General features: G+C 43.8%; 1 protein-coding gene across 3 annotated transcripts in view; it reads left to right on the plus strand.

Moving 5' to 3' along the window:
* The window catches only part of dop1a (DOP1 leucine zipper like protein A), a 296,966-nt gene that overhangs the window by 164,163 nt on the left and 113,497 nt on the right, over positions 1–19,306 (plus strand). For all 3 annotated transcript variants that reach the window (XM_080200297.1, XM_080200299.1, XM_080200298.1), the window contains 2 exons: positions 397–656; positions 4,899–6,930. In XM_080200297.1, the coding sequence (XP_080056423.1) occupies positions 397–656; positions 4,899–6,930 (2,292 nt within the window). The remainder of the gene's footprint in view (positions 1–396; positions 657–4,898; positions 6,931–19,306) is intronic.

The raw sequence follows: 19,306 nt of genomic DNA on the forward strand, positions 1-19,306 counted from the left end.
GAAACTGAAGCACCCGGAGGATGTCCACACAAACACAGCGAATGTGCAGACTCCTCACAGTGACCCAAGCTGGGAATCGATCCCAGCTTCCTGGCGCTGTGAGGTAGCAGTCCTAACCACTGATCGTAATCTCTCAGTGCATAAAGAAATCGTTCCTCATGACACCTTAGCTTCTTATACCAATTATGTCAAATCTATGCCCTCTGTTCTCCACCCTTCCACCAACAGGAACAGTTTCTTCCTTAATTACAACATCCTTTTTGGTGAGAGCTGGCCATTAGCTATGACTTGCAGCTGGATTCTAAGTCATTTTTAAATCTCTGACGGTCACTGGACCATTTGGATGTTTGCAAGGTATAACTATGTTTAAATTTCTGTGAATTGTTGTTTTTGCAGGTCTCTTTTCATAATGCTTGATAGCCTGAGCAGCATGGATGGCTCCATCTGTTCAGTGGCTCAGGCTTGGCTGAACCAATGTATCCAGAGACATGACATTGCAAGGATCCTTGAGCCACTGCTTCTACTGCTGCTCCATCCAAAAACTCAGCGTATCTCTGTGCAACGAATGCAAGTAGAGAGGCACATAAGTAAATCCAAAAGTACACCTATTGAAGATGATGCCGTTAATTACTTGCGAGGAATTAATGGGGTAGATGGTGAGTAAATATCCAGTTATTGAAAAGTCAGATTATTGACATACTTTGAATTTTATTTAATTCTGTCACTATTAGTGATAGTGACCTTTTGTGCTGGGTGAATTCAAACTATTCTGAAGTGTAAGCTAATCCCTGCTTGCATTAAAATCCCCTTGAAACCCCTCTCTCTAATGTTACCTGAGGTGCTTTCCTGTAATCCTATGCTTGCTCAGGTTTAATTCGCAACTGTGAAGCTTTTTAGCACTTTTTCTTCTGAAAAGAAAGGCTTGGTGCCTGACTCATCAGAACAGATGCAAAAATACCAAATTTCATAGTCAGCCACAGTTTATATTACGTGAAAAAAACAATGGTGATTGGTTGGCAAGTCAATGCTGGTCAAGACATTATTACAATGGAAGAATGCACTAGGGAGATATTGCCTTCCACGCTTTTGTTCAATTCAAAGGTGCAATATCTGGACATGTTTCTGTTGCCTGCAGAGGACAGGACATGATGTTCCCTTTGAAATTAACATTACATGCATCTGTCTTGATGAGTGCAAGATGAACAATTTTAACAGCGTTTTTCAGCAATACTCAAGTTCTGTATCTTCTGTTTAGTGGTATTTGTGATGTAGCGATGCCGGCATTGGATTGGGGTAACATAAGAACTAGGAGCAGGAGTAGGCCATCTAGCCCTTCGAGCCTGCCCCACCATTCAATAAGATCATGGCTGATCTGTCGTGGCTCAGTTCCACATTCCCGCCCTCTCCCCATAACCCTTAATCCCCTCGCTTATCAAAAACCCATCAACCCGCGTCTTAAAAATATTTAGCGAGGCAGCCTCCACCACTTCAACGGGCAGAGAATTCCAGAGATTCACCACCCTTCGAGTGAAGAAGTTCCTCCTCAACTCCGTTCTAAACTGCCCCCCCTTTATCTTGAGGCTGTAGCCCCTAGTCCTACTGTCCTTTCTGAGCGGGAAGAGTCTCTCCACCTCTATCCTATCCATCCCATTCATCATCTTATATGTCTCAATGAGATCTCCCCTCATTCTTCTAAACTCTAACGAGTACAAGTCTCACAACACCATGTTAGAGTCCAACTAGTTTATTTGATAGTAATCTTACAAGCTTTTGGAAATGGTGTCCCTTCATCAGGTGTGTGGAAGGTTGTGATCAGAGAAGGGCATATAAAGTCACACACAGTTTACAGAATACTGATTAGAATGCAAGTCTTTACAGCTAACCTGCTATTCGAGTCTTAAAGATGCAGACAATGTGAGTGGAGATAGTATTAGCATAGGTTAAAGAGATGTGTATTGTCTCCAGACAGGACAGTAAGTGAGATTTTTACAAGCCCAGGCAAGTCATGGGGGTTACAGATAGTGTGACATGAGGCTGTGCTCATGTGTGCGGAACTTGGCTATCAGTCTCTGCTCAGCAACTCTGCGCTGCTGTGCGTCGTGAAAGCCGCATTGGAGAACGCTTACCCGAAGATCAGAGACCGAATGCCCGTGACTGCTGAAGTGTTCGCCAACAGGATGGGAACAGTCTTGCCTGGTGATTGTCGAGTGATGTTCATTCATCTGTTGTCGTAGCATCTGCATGGTCTCCCCAGTGTACCATGCTTCAGGACATCCTTTCCTGCAGCGTATTAAGTAGACTTCTCCAAGGCAGCCTTCACGACACACGACAGCACAGAGTCGCTGAGCAGAGACTGATAGCCAAGTTCCACACACATGAGCACGGCCTCAACCGGAATCTTGGGCTCATGTCGCACTATCTGTAACCCCCATGACTTGCCTGGACTTGTAAAATCTCACTTACTGTACTGTCTGGAGACAATACACATCTCTTTAACTTATGCCTACTGCTTTCTCCACTCACATTGCAACTTTAAGACTTGAATAGCAGGTTAGCTGTAAAGACTTGCATTCTAATCAGTATTCTGTAAACTGTGTGTGACTTTATATGCCCTTCTCTGATCAGAACCTTGCACACACCTGATGAAGGAACACTGTTTCCGAAAGCTTGTAAGATTACTATCACATAAACTGGTTGGACTCTGACCTGGTGTTGTGAGACTTCTGAAAGTGGTATTTAGAACATAGAACACTACAGCACAAACAGGCCCTTCGGCCCACTAGTTGCGCCGATCACTTCTATACCTACTAAGCCATTGACCTATCTATAACCCCCAATCCCATTAGATCCCATATACTCACCCAGAAGTCTTTTAAAAGACCCCAGCGAGTTCGCCTCCACCACCACCGACGGCAGCCGATTCCATTCACTCACCACTCTGAGTGAAAAAGTTACCCCTAACACCTCCTCTGTACTGGCTTCCCTGCACCTTAAATCTGTGTCCTCTCGTAGCGACCATTTCAGCCCTGGGAAATAGCCTCCGAGAATCCACCCTATCTATTCCTCTCAATGTCTTATAAACCTCTATCAGGTCGCCTCTCAACCTTCGTCTCTCCAGGGAGAAGAGTCCCAGCTCCCTCAACCTACCTTCATAAGGCATGCCTCCCAATCCAGGCAACATCCTTGTAAATCTCCTCTGCACCCTTTCAATAGCTTCCACGTCCTTCCTATAGTGAGGCGACCAGAACGGCACACAGTACTCCAAGTGGGGTCTGACAAGGGTCCTATAAAGTTGCAGCATTACCTCCCGACTCCTAAACTCAGTCCCTCAATTAATGAAGGCCAGTACACCATACGCCTTCTTGACCACACCCTCCACCTGCGAGGCCGATTTAAGAGTCCTATGGACCCGGACCCCAAGATCCCTCTGCTCTTCAACACAGCTAAGACTCCTACCCTTGATATTGTATTCCTTCATCCCATTGGTCCTGCCAAAATGGACCACTACACATTTCTCTGCGTTGAAGTCCATCTGCCACTTCTCTGCCCAGTCTTGCATCCTATCTAAGTCCCGCTGCAACTTCTGACATCCCTCCAGACTGTCCACAACACCACCAACCTTCGTATCGTCTGCGAACTTGCTAACCCATCCCTCCACTTCCTCATCCAGGTCATTTATGAAAATGACAAACAGCAAGGGTCCTAGAACAGATCCCTGGGGCACTCCACTGGTGACCGACCTCCATGCAGAAAAAGACCCATCCACAACCACTCTCTGCCTTCTGCAGGCAAGCCAGTTCTGGATCCACAAGGCCAAAGCCCCCTGGATCCCATGCCCTCTCACCTTCTCAATAAGTCTTGCATGGGGGACCTTATCAAACGCCCTATTGAAGTCCATGTAAACCACGTCTACCGGTCTTTCTTCATCAATGTGCTCAGTCACATTGTCAAAGAACTCAACTAGGCTCGTGAGGCACGATCTGCCTTTGACAAAACCATGTTGACTATTTCTGATCATTCTAAACTACTCCAAATGCTCATAAATCTTGTCCCTCAGAAGCCTCTCCATCAACTTACCAACCACTGAGGTCAGACTCACCGGTCGGTAATTTCCCGGGCTATCCGTGTTCCCTTTCTTGAAAATAGGAACCACATCTGCAATCCTCTGGAACCTCTCCCGCCTCCATCGACGACGCAAAGATCATCGCCAGGGGCTCTGCAATCACTTCCCTCACCTCCCACAGTAACCTGGGGTACATCCCATCTGGTCCCGGCAACTTGTCTATCTTGATAGAGTTTAAAAGTTCTAACACATCCTCTTCCTTAACATCCACATACTCAATCTTTTCAGACTGCCGCAAACCTGTAGTACAACCTCCCAGATCACTTTCCACCGTGAATACCGAGGCAAAGTACTCATTAAGCACCTCTGCCATTTCTTCCGGTTCCACACAGACTTCTCCCCCTTCACCTTTTATAGGTCCTACCCCTTCTCTTCTCATCCTTTTACTTTTTACATATTTGTAGAAAGCCTTGGGATTCTCCTTAATCTTACCTGCCAAGGCCTTCTCATGACCCCTTCTGGCTCTCCTAATTCCCTTTTTCCTTTTTCGTTCAGAATGAAAGGGCTAAGCAGGGAAAAATACTTTCAAAAATCTGAAGGTTTCTCCCAGTTGGTTATCACACACTTTACAGTTGAAGATTGTTATCTATTTTTGTCTGAGGTGTTCAGTTTGCAGACAAAAAATAAACCTAATTTGTTGGAATTGGCAAGGATTCAATAATAATTCTAATGGGTAGTATTTGTATTCCTAAATTATTATTAGTGTTAGAGCTTGTTAACAACCTTGACTTAAGAAAATCATGGTTAACTTTCTTTTTGGTATCATTTATCCCAGTTTTTGGACACCTATTCTTTGACTCTGGAAAACACCCAACTTCTAAAGGAACTATTAGTAAACATTTAGGTGCAGAAGAAATGGAGAACTTCAGTTTTACAGTAAACCCTCTGAGTGACAGGTTGTCTATGCTGAGCACAAGTAGTGAAACCCTACCATTTGGAGTTTCAGACTTCGACCTACAGGAGCAACACACAGAAATCCTACATAGTTCAGAATCTGGCTGTTCCCAGTCCTCAACAGGAGATAACAGCAGTTATGAGGCAGAACCATTAGGTATGGGCAGACCTACGACTAATGTGAATTCACAGATTTGGTCAGAAGATTCAGTGGATGTTATTGTGCAGCAAGTGGTTTCACATTTGATCAACAGTGTTGTGGATGGACTGAAAGACAAGTCTGAATCTCTAGTGTGTCAGGTTCCAGCTGAGAGTGAAACCAATGTACTCGGGTCAAGTGTCAGCATACCATCAGTAGAGTGTTCTTTTCAAAATGAAAGTAAAAGCCTGCATGTTAGAAGTTCCATGAATGGAATGATTAAGTGTAACAGTCCTGAAAGTGTGTTATCTTCAACTGATGATGGCATTGGGACCATGTCTGGAAGCTTAAGTAGACCCAAATCTTCACCATCAATTACAATATCTGAAGATCCTTCATCTAAATACAGTCTCTCTGCAGAAGAGATGCAGTCATTAAAGAAAAGCCCTACTGGTAACCATTTAGGACTCCAAGGCAAAATGATGGAGAAACCACCTGACAAAGAACTTGGTATCAAAGATTTTCCTAAACCACCTGGTGCAAAGCCCAAAGTAAAAGTAAACAAAAAGAAGGAAGATGATAAGAAGAAGGCACAGAATGAAAAAATGAAACCACCTAATGTGTCATTTGGTGATAGCTTGGACCTAGAGAACTGGTACAGCTGTGGTGAAGGTGAAATTTCCGAAATTGAGAGTGATATTGGATCTCCAGGAATCTGGAAAACTTCAAAATTTCATATTCATCCTTTATACCAGCATGTTTTGCTTTATCTTCAAGTGTGTGACTCCACAAGGGCTTTACATGCTCTGTCTGCTATTGAATCTATCTTGAAAGCAAATCCAGTTGGATTTGTGAGTGCCATTTCCACCACTAGTGTAAATAATACCTACACTCCACAGCTCTCTCTACTCCAGAATCTGATGGCCAGGCACCGAATTTCTGTCATGGGCAGGGACTTTTACAGTCACATTCCGCTTGATTCTAGCCATGCTTTCCGTAGTTCAATGTACATAGAAATTATTATCTCTCTCTGCTTGTACTTTATGAGAAGCTATTATCCAGCCCATGTAAAAGTGACTCAACAGGACCTTTCTGGAAATCAAAATTTACAGATTGTGAGCATACAGATCCTCACCTTACTTTTTACTGAATTGGCAAAAGTGACTGAAAGTTCAGCCAAAGGCTTTGCCAGCTTTATCTCTGACATGTTGCTGAAATGCAAAGTTCAGAAGGTAGTCCTTCATTGCTTGCTTTCCTCTGTCTTCAGCGCACAGAAGTGGCACTATCTGAGAACAGCTGGAAAGAATGTAATGGCCATCGAAGAGGGGTTATCTGAGGATAGTATCATCAACTTTTCAGCAGATGAAATTGACAATTGCAACACATTGCAGGCTCAGTTGCTAAAGCTGGTGCAGCGTTTGATTGTCTTGGAGCACAGAGTGATGGTTGCATCTGAAGATAGTGAGACAGGATATGAATTTGTCACCTCTGACCTAGAGAATAGTAATCCACAACAGCCTTTAACTTCCTTACAGTATCTGCACTCCCAACCAATTACTTCTCAGGGAATGTTCATCTCTGCTGTAATTAAGGCATTAAATCAACCCTTTTCCTGTAAAATGGACTCTCAGTGGATTGGGTTGATAACATCAACCCTTCCATATATGGGAAAAGTACTGCAAAAGATGGTGACAGCTGTGACATTACAACTTTGCCGAAATTTGGACAATCTAATCCATCAGTATAAATATGAATCTGGAATGTCGAACAGCAGGTATGTACTGTTAAAATTCTTGACTTGTTTTGTTATGTTTAATTACTTCTGGTAAGCATCAGTCTTTATTCCGCACATTGTGAATTCAGTTTAGTAGGTTCTGGTGAAAACTACCTGCTGAGCACAAAAATTAAAATGCTGCCCTATAAGGGTAGATGTTGCGTAAAGCCACCTTATCCAATTTACCAGTTCATTTTTTATTCAGTTAAGAATTATAATTACATTCAGAGTATTAGACATTGAAGACAAAGTCTAATTTTTGTAATAAACAGAAAATGCCGAAAATACTTAACAGATTAGGTAGCATTAGCAGAAAGAGAAGCAGTCAATGTTCTGGGTCCGTAATGCTTCATTAGTAATGGAACATGTTGTGGATGTTAGGATTTTAAACAAGTACAGAGGTAAAGAAGAGGTAGGAGTTAGAATATTACTTAAATGAAGATCAGAATCATTATCAAAATCGCTTTCTGGAAAAAATGGGAGCTGTGGTTATGATCTGAAGTTGTACAACTCGATGTTGATTCTGGAATGTTATGAAATTCCTAATTGAAAAATGATTGTAGCAGAAGTGTGAGAACAGGAGTAGACTGATTCATCCCTCAAGCCTTACCTTGTCTTTTCACACTCCTGTACTGTTCCCTCTGGTGTTCCCCAATGATGTCCTTCGTCCCCTGCTTTTTCTCATCTGCATATTGCCCTTCCACATACAATCCCAGTTGATGTTATAAGTGGACAGGAAGATCCCAGAATAGAATCCTGGCTCAAAAGACTGTAACTTTTACTTTTGTTAGAAAACATGGAAGAGTCACTGGACTGAAATAGAAACAGCATTGTGGCCTGGCAGCATTTGTGGTGAGAGAAACAGAATTAATGTTTCAAGTCTAATGTGATTTTTGTTCAGAACTGGGGAGTGGTTAAAACATGATGGGTTTTATTTTTCTTTTATTTATTCATGGGACATGGGTGTCTCTGGCTGGGCCAGCATTTTTTGCCCATCCCTAATTACCCTTGAAGGGACAGTTAAGAGTCAGCTACGTTGCTGTAGACTGGAATCATGCGTAAGCCAGTTCAGGTAAGGATAGCAGATTTCCTCCCTTAAAGGACAGTAGTGAACCACATGGGTTTTTTGACAATCAACAATAGTTTTGTGGTCACCATTAGATTTTTAATTCCAAATTTCACAACCTGCAATTGCAGAACTTGAACCTGGGACCCCAAGCATTACCTTTAGTATCTGGATTACTAGTCCAGTGACAATACCACTATGCCACCACCTCCCCTATGCTGTTGAAAAGGGGGAGAGGGACACATGAAGCAAAGAGAAGGTTGGCGATCTGTTGGAGGTGTGTGGGCTGTTTGTTGTACCTGTAAAACCTCATATATTTTTGCCCAATTTACTTAGTCAAAAGTTTACCGCAGTGCCCTTATTTGCAAAATGGACAAAGTAAAGGTTCAATAAGTTTATTAATAATAATGCTATTAACCCTTAAAATACCCACATAAAACATGAGGATGCCTCAGATTCAAGTGTGCTACCTGCAGAGATGATTTGGTTGAACTGCAGGCCTGATTCTCCGAGTCCCTCTGGTCCATCGTCACGAGGGTGAGTCGCGATGCTTTCTCCTTCTCTTCCGGATGGTCAAGATTGCCTTCCTTGCTGAGTCTTTGCTCCTGGTGTGTCTGAGATGTGTACCTTTATCCCCCTCCCTCCCTGCCTTTCCAGAAACTTCTCTGGCTTCCAGCCAATGAGTTCTCGGGGTGAGGGGGAAGTGCTCCAATAGAGTCACAGAGGTCGACAACGTGGAAACAGGCCCTTTGGCTCAATTTGTACATGCTGCCCTTTTTATTTAAAACCCTGAAGCTGGTTCCAGTTGTCCGCAATTGGCTTATATCCCTCTATACCCATTTTACCCCTATAACTCTCCAAATGCTTTTTAAAAGATAAAGTTGTACCTGCCTCTACTACTACCTCTGGCAGTTTATTCCAGACACTCACCACCTTCTGTGTGAAAAAATTGCCCCTCTGGGCACTTTTGTATCTCTCCCCTTAAACCTATGCCCTCTAGTTTTAGACTCCCCTATCTTTGGGAAAAGATATTGACTATCTGGCTGATCTATGCCCCTTAATTTATAGACCTCTACATGCCCAGCTCAAGCTTCTATGCTCCAGAGAAAAAAATCCCAGTCTATCCAGCCTCTCCTTATAACTCAAACCATCAAATCCTGTAGCTCCCTAGTAAATCTTTTCTGCACTCTTTCTAGCTTAATAACTAGACCAGAACTGTACACAGTATTCCAAGTGTGGCCGTACCAATGTCTTGTACAACTTTAACAAGACGTCTCAACTCCTGTGTTCGACGTTCTGACCAATGAAACCAAGCATGCTGAATGCCTTCTTCACCACTCTGCCCACCTGTGACTCCACTTTCAAGGAGCTATGAACCTGTACCCGTAGACCTCTTTGTTCTGTAACTCTCCCCAACGCCCTACCATTAACTGAGTTAGTCCTGCCTTAGTTCAATCTACCGAAATGCATTACCTCGCATTTATCTAAATTAAATTCCATCCGCCATTCTTCAGCCCACTGGCCCAATTGATCAAGACCCTGTTGCAATCGGAGAAACCTTTCTCACTGTCCATTATGCCACCAATCTTGGTGTCATCTGCAAACTTACTAACTATGCCTCCTACATTCTCACCCAAATCATTAATATAAATAACAAATAACAGTGGGCCCAGCACTGACCCCTGAGGCACACTGCTGGTCACGGGCCTCCAATTTGAAAACCCAGTGGGTTTCTTGATATCTGCCTGATAGGACACCAGGGCCTGCCCCCCAGGTGTCCACCTCCATGGTGGTGTTTACATGTAACATATTGCAATGTAAGATAACTGCAGGAAGCCTGGCCCAATCTAGGCTTCTAACATCATCTTCTAACAATAGGCCAGTGCATTTCAGTGGGTTGTGATGATCTCCTGCTGGATCTCAATGGAGTGCAGGATCTTTGGGTGATTTATGGAACAGGCCGAGACCTGTTTCTGTGTCTTTGTATATTTGACCTTAGTCAAGTCTGACCTACCTGAGCTTTAACTGTGTTTGATTTTAATATGCTCAATGCTTTAATTTGGGATATCCAATTGGCTTAAAGCTAGGCCCTGATTATATCACCGCAGTGTGGCAAGTGGGTGTGAGCATGGGCACAGCGAGTGAGTGCATGTGCGCACGGTATTTGATTTGATTTATTATTGTCATGTATTAACATACAATGAAAAGTATTGTTTCTTGCGTGCTATACAGACAAAACATACCGTTCATAGAGAAGGAAACAAGAGAGTGCAGAATGTAGTGTTACAGTCATAGCTAGGATGTAGAGAAAGATCAACTTAATGCAAGGTAAGTCCGTTCAAAAGTCTGACAGCAGCTGGGAAGAAGCTGTTCAAGTTGGTTGGTACGTGACCTCAGACTTTTGTATCTTTTTCCCGAATGAAGAAGGTGGAAGAGAGAATGTCTGGAGTCCGTGGTCCTTAATTATGCTGGCTGCTTTTCTGAGGCAGTGGGAAGCGTGGACAGAGTCAATAGATGGGAAGGTGGTTTGCATGATGGATTGGGCTACATTCACGACCTTTTATAGTTCTTTGCGGTCTTGCATTGCAGGAGCCGTACCAAGTTGTGATACAACCAGAAAGAATGCTTTCTATGGTGCATCTGTAAACGTTGGTGAGAGTTGTAGCTGACATGCCAAATTTCCTTAGTCTTCTGAGAAAGTAGAGGCGTTTGTGGGCTTTCTTAACTATAGTGTCAGCATGGGGGGAATCAAGACAGGTTGTTGGTGATTTGGACACCTAAAAACTTGAAGCTCTCGACCCTTTCTACTTTATCCCCATTGATGTAGACAGGAGCATGTTCTCCTTTACACTTCCTGAAGTTGCAGGAGCATGTTGTCCTTTACACTTCCTGAAGTTGATGACAATCTCCTTTGTTTAGTTGACATTGAGGGAGAGATTACCGTTGCTGCACCTGTTCACCAAAATTTCTATTTCATTCTTGTACTCTGTCTCGTCGTTGTTTGAGATCTGACCCACTGCAGTGGTATCGTCAGCAAACTTGAAAATCGAATTGAAGGGGAATTTGGCTGCATAGGCATGTAAGGAGAATAGTAGGGGGCTGAGAACACAGCCTTGTGGGGCATCAGTGTTGAGGATGATTGTGGAGGAGGTGTTGTTGCCTATCCTTACTGATTGTGGTCTGTGAGTTAGGAAGTTCAGGATCCAGTTGCAGAGGGAGGAGCCGAGGCCTAGGCCACGGAGATTGGAGATAAGTTTCGTGGGAACAAACGTGTTGAAGGCTGAGCTGTAGCCAATAAATAGGAGTCTGACATAGGTGTCCTTGTTATCTAGGCATTCCAGGGTTGAGGGCAGGGCCAGGGAAATGGCATCTGTTCTGGACCTGTTGACGTAGTAGGCAATCTGTAGTGGATCCATGTAGTCCAGGAGGCTGAAGTTGATTCATGCCATGACTAACCTTTCAAACAACTTCATAATAATGGATGTCAGAGCCACTGGTCAGTAGTCATTAAGACACGCTGCTTGGTTTTCCTTAGATACCAGGATGATGGTTGCCTTCTTGAAGCAAATAGGGATCTCAGATTGTTGTAAAAAGAGATTAAAGATGTCTGTGAATACCTCCCAGCTGATCCACGCAGGACATGAATGCACGTCTGGGTACCTCATCTAGGCTAATTGCTTTCTATGGTTTGGCCTTCAAGAAAGCTGCTCTGACATCTGCAGTGGTAACCCCAGATGCAGGTTTATCCCGGGCTTCCAGGGTGGAGGGCATGATCTCGCTGACCACTTGCTCAAAATGGGCTTGGAATATATTGAGCTCATCAGGGAGGGGTGCGTTGAAGCTGGTGATTTTATATGCCTTCATCTTGTAGCCTGTTATGTCTTGTAGACCTTGCCATAGTCGGTGGGGATCTTGGTGGCTAGCCTGGGACTCTAGCTTGGTCTGGTATTGTCTTTTGGCATCTTTGATGGATCTACTTGGATTGTATCTGGCTTCCTTGTATAGCTGTGCCACCTAACATGAGTGCCTCAGATCTGGACTTCAGGAAACAGTGAATATTCCCTGTTCATCCATGGTTTCCGATTGGGGAACAGATGGATTTTGCTTCTTCGGTACACAGTCTTCTACACATTTAACTAAAGAAGTCAGTTACTGTCATGGCATGCTCGTTCAGGCTGGTTGCAGAGTTTTAAATACTGACCAGTCCACTGACTCCAAGCAGCTCTGTAGGAGATCGTCCAATTCCTCAGACCAACATTGCACGATTCTCTTTGATGGATCCTCCCAGTTCAGCTTTTGCTTGTCAGCTGGGAGCAGGAGCACAGCCTTGTGGTCTGATTTGCCAAAGTGTGGGTGGGCAATTAAGTGGTAAGCATGTTTGATATTTATGTGGCAATGGTCTAGGATGTTTGGACCTCTGGTGGAGCAGGAAATGTTAGTGATAACATGGTAGTATTCTCTTGAGCTTGGCCTAATTGAAGACCCTGCCACAATGTCTCAAGGCTATTCGTAGTGGTATATATTTTGTCCAGCGCAATCTCCACATCCGCATGGGGTGGGATGTAAAGGGCCATCAGGATAACAGTGGTGAAATCTGTTAGGTAGGTAGGGGCGGCATTTTAGCGTCAGGTATTCTAGATCTGGCGAGCAGAAAGTTCAGTAAGAAGTCTCTCAACACCAGGTTAAAGTCCAACAAGTTTATTTGATAGTAAACCCACAAGCTTTCGGAACACTGTTCCTTCGTCAGGTGAGTGGAAAGTTCTGATCAGGGCATATAAAGGCACACACAGTTTACAGAATACTGATTAGAATGCGAGTCTTTACAGCTAATGTGCTATTCAAGTCAAACACACAGTGTGAGTGGAGATAGCATTAAGCATAGGTTAAAGAGATGTGTATTGTCTCCAGACAGGACAGTAAGTGAGATGTTACAAGTTCAGGCAAGTCATGGGGGTTACAGATTGTGTGACATGAACCCAAGATCCCGGTTGAGGCTGTCCTCGTGTTCGGAACTTGGCTGACAGTCTCTGCTCAGTGACTCTGCGCTGTCGTGTGTCATGAAGGCCGAGTTGGAGAACGCTTACTGAAGATCAAAGGCCGAATGTCTGTGACTGCTGAAGTGTTTGCCAACAGGAAGGGAACAGTCTTGCCTGGTGATTGGTGAGCGGTGTTTGTTCATCCGTTGTCGTAGAGCCTGCATGGTCTCCCCAGTGTACCATGCTTCGGGACATCCTTTCCTGCAGTGTATTAGGTAAACAATGTTGGCCGAGTTGCAAGAGTATGTGCCGTGTACCTGGTGGATAGTGTTCTCACGGGAGATGATGTCATCCATGTTGACGATCCGCATGTCTTGCAAAGGTTGCTGTTGCAATGTTGTGTGGTGTTGTGGTCACTGTTCTCCTGAAGTCTGGGTAGTTTGCTGCGAACAATGGTCTGTTTGGGGTTGTGCAGTTGTTTGAAGGCAAGAAGTGGGGGTGTGGAGGTGGCCCTGGCAAGATGCAATGACATGTTGAAGACTCCAGAGAAGATGTTGTAGCTTCTCCGCTCCAGGGAAGTACTGGACGACGAAGGATACTCTGTCCATTGTGTCCTGTGTTTGTCTTCTGAGGAGGTCGGTGTGGCACATCGGAAATGTCGATCTATGAGTCGAGCGCCATATCTTGTTCTTATGAGAGCATCTTTCAGCGCCTGGAGGTGTCTGTTGCGATCCTCCTCATCTGACCAGATCCTGTGTATGTGGCGGGCTTGTCCATAGGGGATGTCTTCTTTAATGTGTTTAGGATGGAAGTTGGAGAAGTGGAGCATCGTGAGGTTATCTGTGGGCTTGCGGTATGGTGAGGTGCTGAGATGACTGTCCTTGATGGAGATGCGTGTATCCAAGAATGCAACCGATTCCGGAGAATAGTCCATGGTGAGTCTGATGGTGGGATGGAACTTGTTGATGTCATCATATAGTTGTTTTAGTAATTGTTCATCATGAGTTCAAAGAAAGAAAATGTCTTCAATGTATCTAGTATATAGCATCAGTTGAAGGTCCTGTGCTGTGAAGAAGTCTCGTTTGAACCTGTGCATGAAGATGTTGGCATATTGAGGTGTGAATTTAGTCCCCATGGCTATTCCATGTCTGTGGTCCCCATGGCTGTGGGAGTTCTTCCACAAACCCCAAGAGGCCAACAGCAAACACAATGAGGCAGCCAACGATCTGGAACAGCCGACAGAGATCCGCAATGCAGCAGCCAAAGAGGAAAGAGTCCATTTGGACCAAATTCGCACCATCAGATGAGGAGGATCGCAACAGACACCCCTAAATGCTGAAAGATGCCCTCATAAGATCAGGAAATGGTGCTCGACTCATCGATCGACAGTTCCAATGCGCCACAGCGAAAAACCGCAGCGACCTCCTCAGAAGACAAACACGGGACACGGTGGCCAGAGTATCCTTCATCGTCCAGTAATTCCCCGGAGCGGGGAAGCTACGACATCTTCTCTGGAGTCTTCAACATGTCATCGATGAAGGCGAACATCTCGCCAGGGCCATCCCCACACCCCCACTTCTTGCCTTCAAACAACCACGCAACCTCAAACAGGCCATTGTTCGCAGCAAACTACCCAGCCTTAAGGAGAACAGTGACCATGAAACCACACAACCCTGCCACAGCAACCTCTGCAAGACAAGCCGGATCGTCAACATGGATGACATCATCTCCCGTGAGAACACCATCCACCAGGTACACGGTGCATACTCTTGCAACTTGGCCAACGTTGTTTACCTAATATGCTGCTGGAAAGGCTGTCCCAGAGCATGGTACACTGGGGAGACCATGCAGATGCTACGACAATGGATGAATGAACACCGCTCAACAATCACCAGGCAAGACCAAGTGTTCCTTTCCTGTTGGCGAACACTTCAGCGGTCATTGGCATTCGGCCTCTGATCTTCAGGTAAGAGTTCTCCCAGGCAGCCTTCACGACACACAACAGCACAGGGTCACTGAGCAGAGACTGATAGCCAAGTTCCGAACACATGAGGACGGCCTCAACCGGGATCTTGGGTTCATATCACACAACCTGTAACCCCCATGACTTGTCTGAACTTGTAACATCTCACTTACTGTCCTGCCTGGAGACAATACACATCTCTTTAACCTATGCTTAATGCTATCTCCACTCACATTATCTGCGTCTTTAATAGACTTGAATAAGACTTTAGTCTTATTCTTGAATAGAATTGAATAGAATAAGACTTTAATAAGACTTGAATAGCAGATTAGCTGTAAAGACTCACTTTCTAGTCAGTATTCTGTAAACTGTGTGTACCTTTATATGCCCTGAACAGAACCTTCCACTCGCCTGACAAAGGAACAGCGTTCTGAAAGCTTGTGGGTTTACTATCCAATAAACTTGTTAAACTTTAACCTGATGTTGTGAGTCTTAGTGTGTTTACCTCAGTCCAATGCCAGCATCTCCGCGCACGTGTGTGTGTGTGTGTGTGTGTGTGTGTGTCCGTGTTAAGGGGTTCCGTGATCAGAAACACTTTTGGGAAACACTGGGTTGAGATTGAAAGCAGATAGTTACTCTGTTGTCAAGAAGAGTAGCAAGCCTGAAAACTGGAATGAGTTCACTAAGAAAGAAGAAATACAAATTCAAGTTAATAGAGCTTCTGTAAGTATGTAAAAAGGAAGACGGCAGTGGAAATATGCATGAGTGAATTAGAGGCTTAGAAAGGAAAATTATAAAGAGAAAGAATGGAAAAGGCAAGTGCAAATACCTTTTATCTGTCTTCACATTAGACATTGGGAAATCAGAAATTATGGGGAACAAGAAACCCAGTGCAGTGATGGGCAATCTGGACTAGTGAGAGGATCGCCTGAGTAGCCCTCCTTCAACTCAGTGGGCCGCAAGATTGAAATCGGGCTTGTTCATTAACCATGACCCCGTGAATAAGATTAAGTATATTTAATACATGCCAAAAATTTCATAAGTTTGAAAAAATGCTTAATCATTTATATCTTAATCGTACTATCATGAACTTCAAATCATTAAAAACAAAACATATACTTATGCTTTGGATGCAATGGGAACGCAAGCCTCTCTCAGTCCAGGTTGTGCAAAATTAGTATGCACCACACTTCACTTGCCCTTGCTTTTACATGCGAATTGTTTCAGTCATACCAATTATAAAAAAAATTACACAGTTGGAATAACTGGAATGTGGCAAACCTCTGCATAGGCAGTGGTCAACAAATTGTTGCATGGGTCACACTGGGAACCCAAATGGGCCACATGTGGCCCCTAGGCAGCAGGTTGTCTATCACTGGACTAGTGAAAATGAGGAGCTTGAAATAAATGATATAAGAAAAGAAATTGTACTGAAGAAATTAAATATCCTTGAAAAATCCCAAGAACATGATGGCCTGCACTGTAAAGTTTTAAAAGTAGTTGCTGCAGAGAAATTTGGTTGTGATTGCCCAAATTTCCTAGATTCTGGAAAGGAGAAAAGGAACAGGGAACTGCAGACTATAGTTAGCTTGATACAATCATTGAATTGTTATGGCTCATTATGTCTGTCCAAAAGAGCATCAATGCTTAGTGTCACTCTCCTGTCTTTTCCCTGTATCCCTATCCATTGTTTTTATTCAAATTACCTAATGCCGTCTTAAATGCCTCGATTTAACTTGCTTCCACAATACTTCCTGGCAGTGCATTACAGATTTAAATCACTCACTGTGTGAAGAAGTTTTTTTCTCAATCGTGTTTGCTTATTTTGCATATCACTTTAAATCTGTGCTCTCTTGTTCTTGATCCTTTTACATGCTGGAACAGTTCTCCCTATCTATTGTGTCCTGCTCCATCATGATCTCTATCAGATTTCCTCTTGGCTACCTTCTCTCCAAGCAGAGCAGTCCAAACTTCACCAATCCTCAACTGAAATTTTTCATCCATGGAACCTTCTTGTAGGCCTCTTGTGCACTCTCCAGTATATTCACATCCTTCCTGTAGTGTGGAACCCAGAACTGTGCATACTATTCCAGCTGAGGTCTATCTAGTGACTTGAATAAGTTCACCATAACCTCCTAGTTCTTCTATATCCCTACTAATAAAGTCCAGAAGATTAACTATATCCTTCACTAATAAATCTCTGCACCTGTCCTACTACCTTCAGTGAGCTAAGCATATGTATGGCCAGGTCCTCTGCTCCTCCATCTCCTTAAGAATTTATTTTATTTTATTTTGTTTGTCCATGTTCTTCCTACCAAGTTGCACCATCCCATATTTCTTTGTCGTGAACTTCATCTGCCCATTCCATCAATTTGTTTGCGCCTTCTTGCGGTTCTACACATCTTCACAGTTTACAGTGTTGCACGTTTCATGTTATCCGTGAACTTTGAAATTGTCCACTGTAAACCAAGGTCTAGATCATTAATATGTAACAGGAAAAGCAAGAGTCCCAACATTGAACTGTGGGGGACTCCACCACAAACCTTCTTTCAACCTGAAAAATATCCATTGATCATTGCTGCTATTTTCCTATTACTCCACTAATTTTTTAACCATGTTGCTACTGTCCCTGTATCAGAAAAAAATTGGATTTCATTATCAAGAGAGTAGTAACAGGGCAATAAGAAAATCATCATATGATTCAGCCGAGTTAGTGTAATTTAACGAGAGAGAAATCAAATTTAAATTACTTCTTGAGGGTGTAACTAGCAGGGTGGTTAACTGGGAACAAGTAGATTTAGTATATTTGGATTTTCAAAAGAATCTGATCAGTTGAGTTCTACATTATATTGGTTCTATTAAATACAAACTTGGTGGTTTGGTGAGTGAGGAATTATGCAATGAAGGAAGAGATGCCTTCCTGATGTGCTTTAAAAAAGCTGTCTGAGAGAGGCACCGAGTGTAAGTGAGAGCTCAAGTCCAGGAAAATTAATTAAATTTAATAATTTGAATTTGATTTTTTCTTAACGAATGGACAAACAGCTGAAAGCTGTTGCTTGCAATTCCTATACCATCTGAGAATTTCACAGCACGGTGTCTTAGAGGACCATGTGTAGGAAATGTCTCCAGCATTTTTAAGCTCCAACTCAGCATTTTCTAACTCGAGGGGCAGCTGCAGTCACAGCATGAAGTGGGCTTTAAGATCCTTGGACTGTAGTTTCCAGTAGGTGTCCATCACACAGGAAGTGACAGTTCAGAAAGTAAGTACAGAATGTATGCCTCTTGAACATTTGAGACTTCTTGAAAATTTGAGACTTCTTGAAATGTAGTCCAAATCATGGCAAAAATCGGCAAGGGACTGCATGGGATCAAACTGCAGACTAGTTATTTTGGAGATTCCATATCTGCGGGACAGGTAGGTGTATCTGTAACTGTCATTTTCAGTCCCACGTTGAATGTTATCTGTCTGGTGCTAGAGTAAAGGATATTGTGCAGAGGATACAGAACATTTTGCAGGTATGAGGGAGTGAGCCAGAAGCCATGGTAGTGGGGACCAGCAAACTGGTGACGGGTAGGTATCAAAGTCCCATGGTCAGACTTTAAGGAACAAGTTTAATAGTACCCCTAAAGTCATCCACAAAAATGAGCAGAAGTACAAAGAGAGGCTTAATGTATAAGAACATAAGAAATAGGAGCAGGAGTAGGCCATCTGGCCCTTCGAGCCTGCCCCGCCATTCAGTAAGGTCATGGCTGATCTGTCGTGGCTCAGTTCCACATTCCCGCCCTCTCCCCATAACCCTTAATCCCCTCTCTTATCAAAAACCCATCAACCCGCATCTTAAAAGTATTTAGCGAGGTAGCCTCCACCACTTCAACGGGCAGAGAATTCCAGAGATTCACCACCCTTTGAGTGAAGAAGTTCTTCCTCAACTCCGTTCTAAACCGCCCCCCCTTTATTTTGAGGCTGTGCCCCCTAGTCCTACTGTCCTTTCTGAGCAGGAAGAGCCTCTCCACCTCTATCCTATCCATCCCATTCATCATCTTATACATCTCAATGAGATCTCCCCTCATTCTTCTAAACTCTAACGAGTACAAGCCTAGTTTATTCAGCCTCTCCTCATAGCTCAACCCCCTCAACTCCGGCATCAGCCTAGTAAACCTCCTCTGCACTCCCTCCAAGGCCAAAATATCCTTGCGTAAGTACGGCGCCCAAAACTGCACACAGTACTCCAGCTGCGGCCTCACCAATGCCCTATATAGCCGCAGCAAGACCTCCCTACTTTTATATTCAATCCCCCTCGCTATGAAGGCCAGCACCCCATTCGCCTTCCTGACCACCTGCTGCACCTGAAAGTTGGGTTTTTGCAACTC

This window comes from Carcharhinus amblyrhynchos, chromosome 12 (assembly GCF_965287045.1).
Source record: "Carcharhinus amblyrhynchos chromosome 12, sCarAmb.v2.hapA, whole genome shotgun sequence".
NCBI lineage: Eukaryota > Metazoa > Chordata > Chondrichthyes > Carcharhiniformes > Carcharhinidae > Carcharhinus > Carcharhinus amblyrhynchos.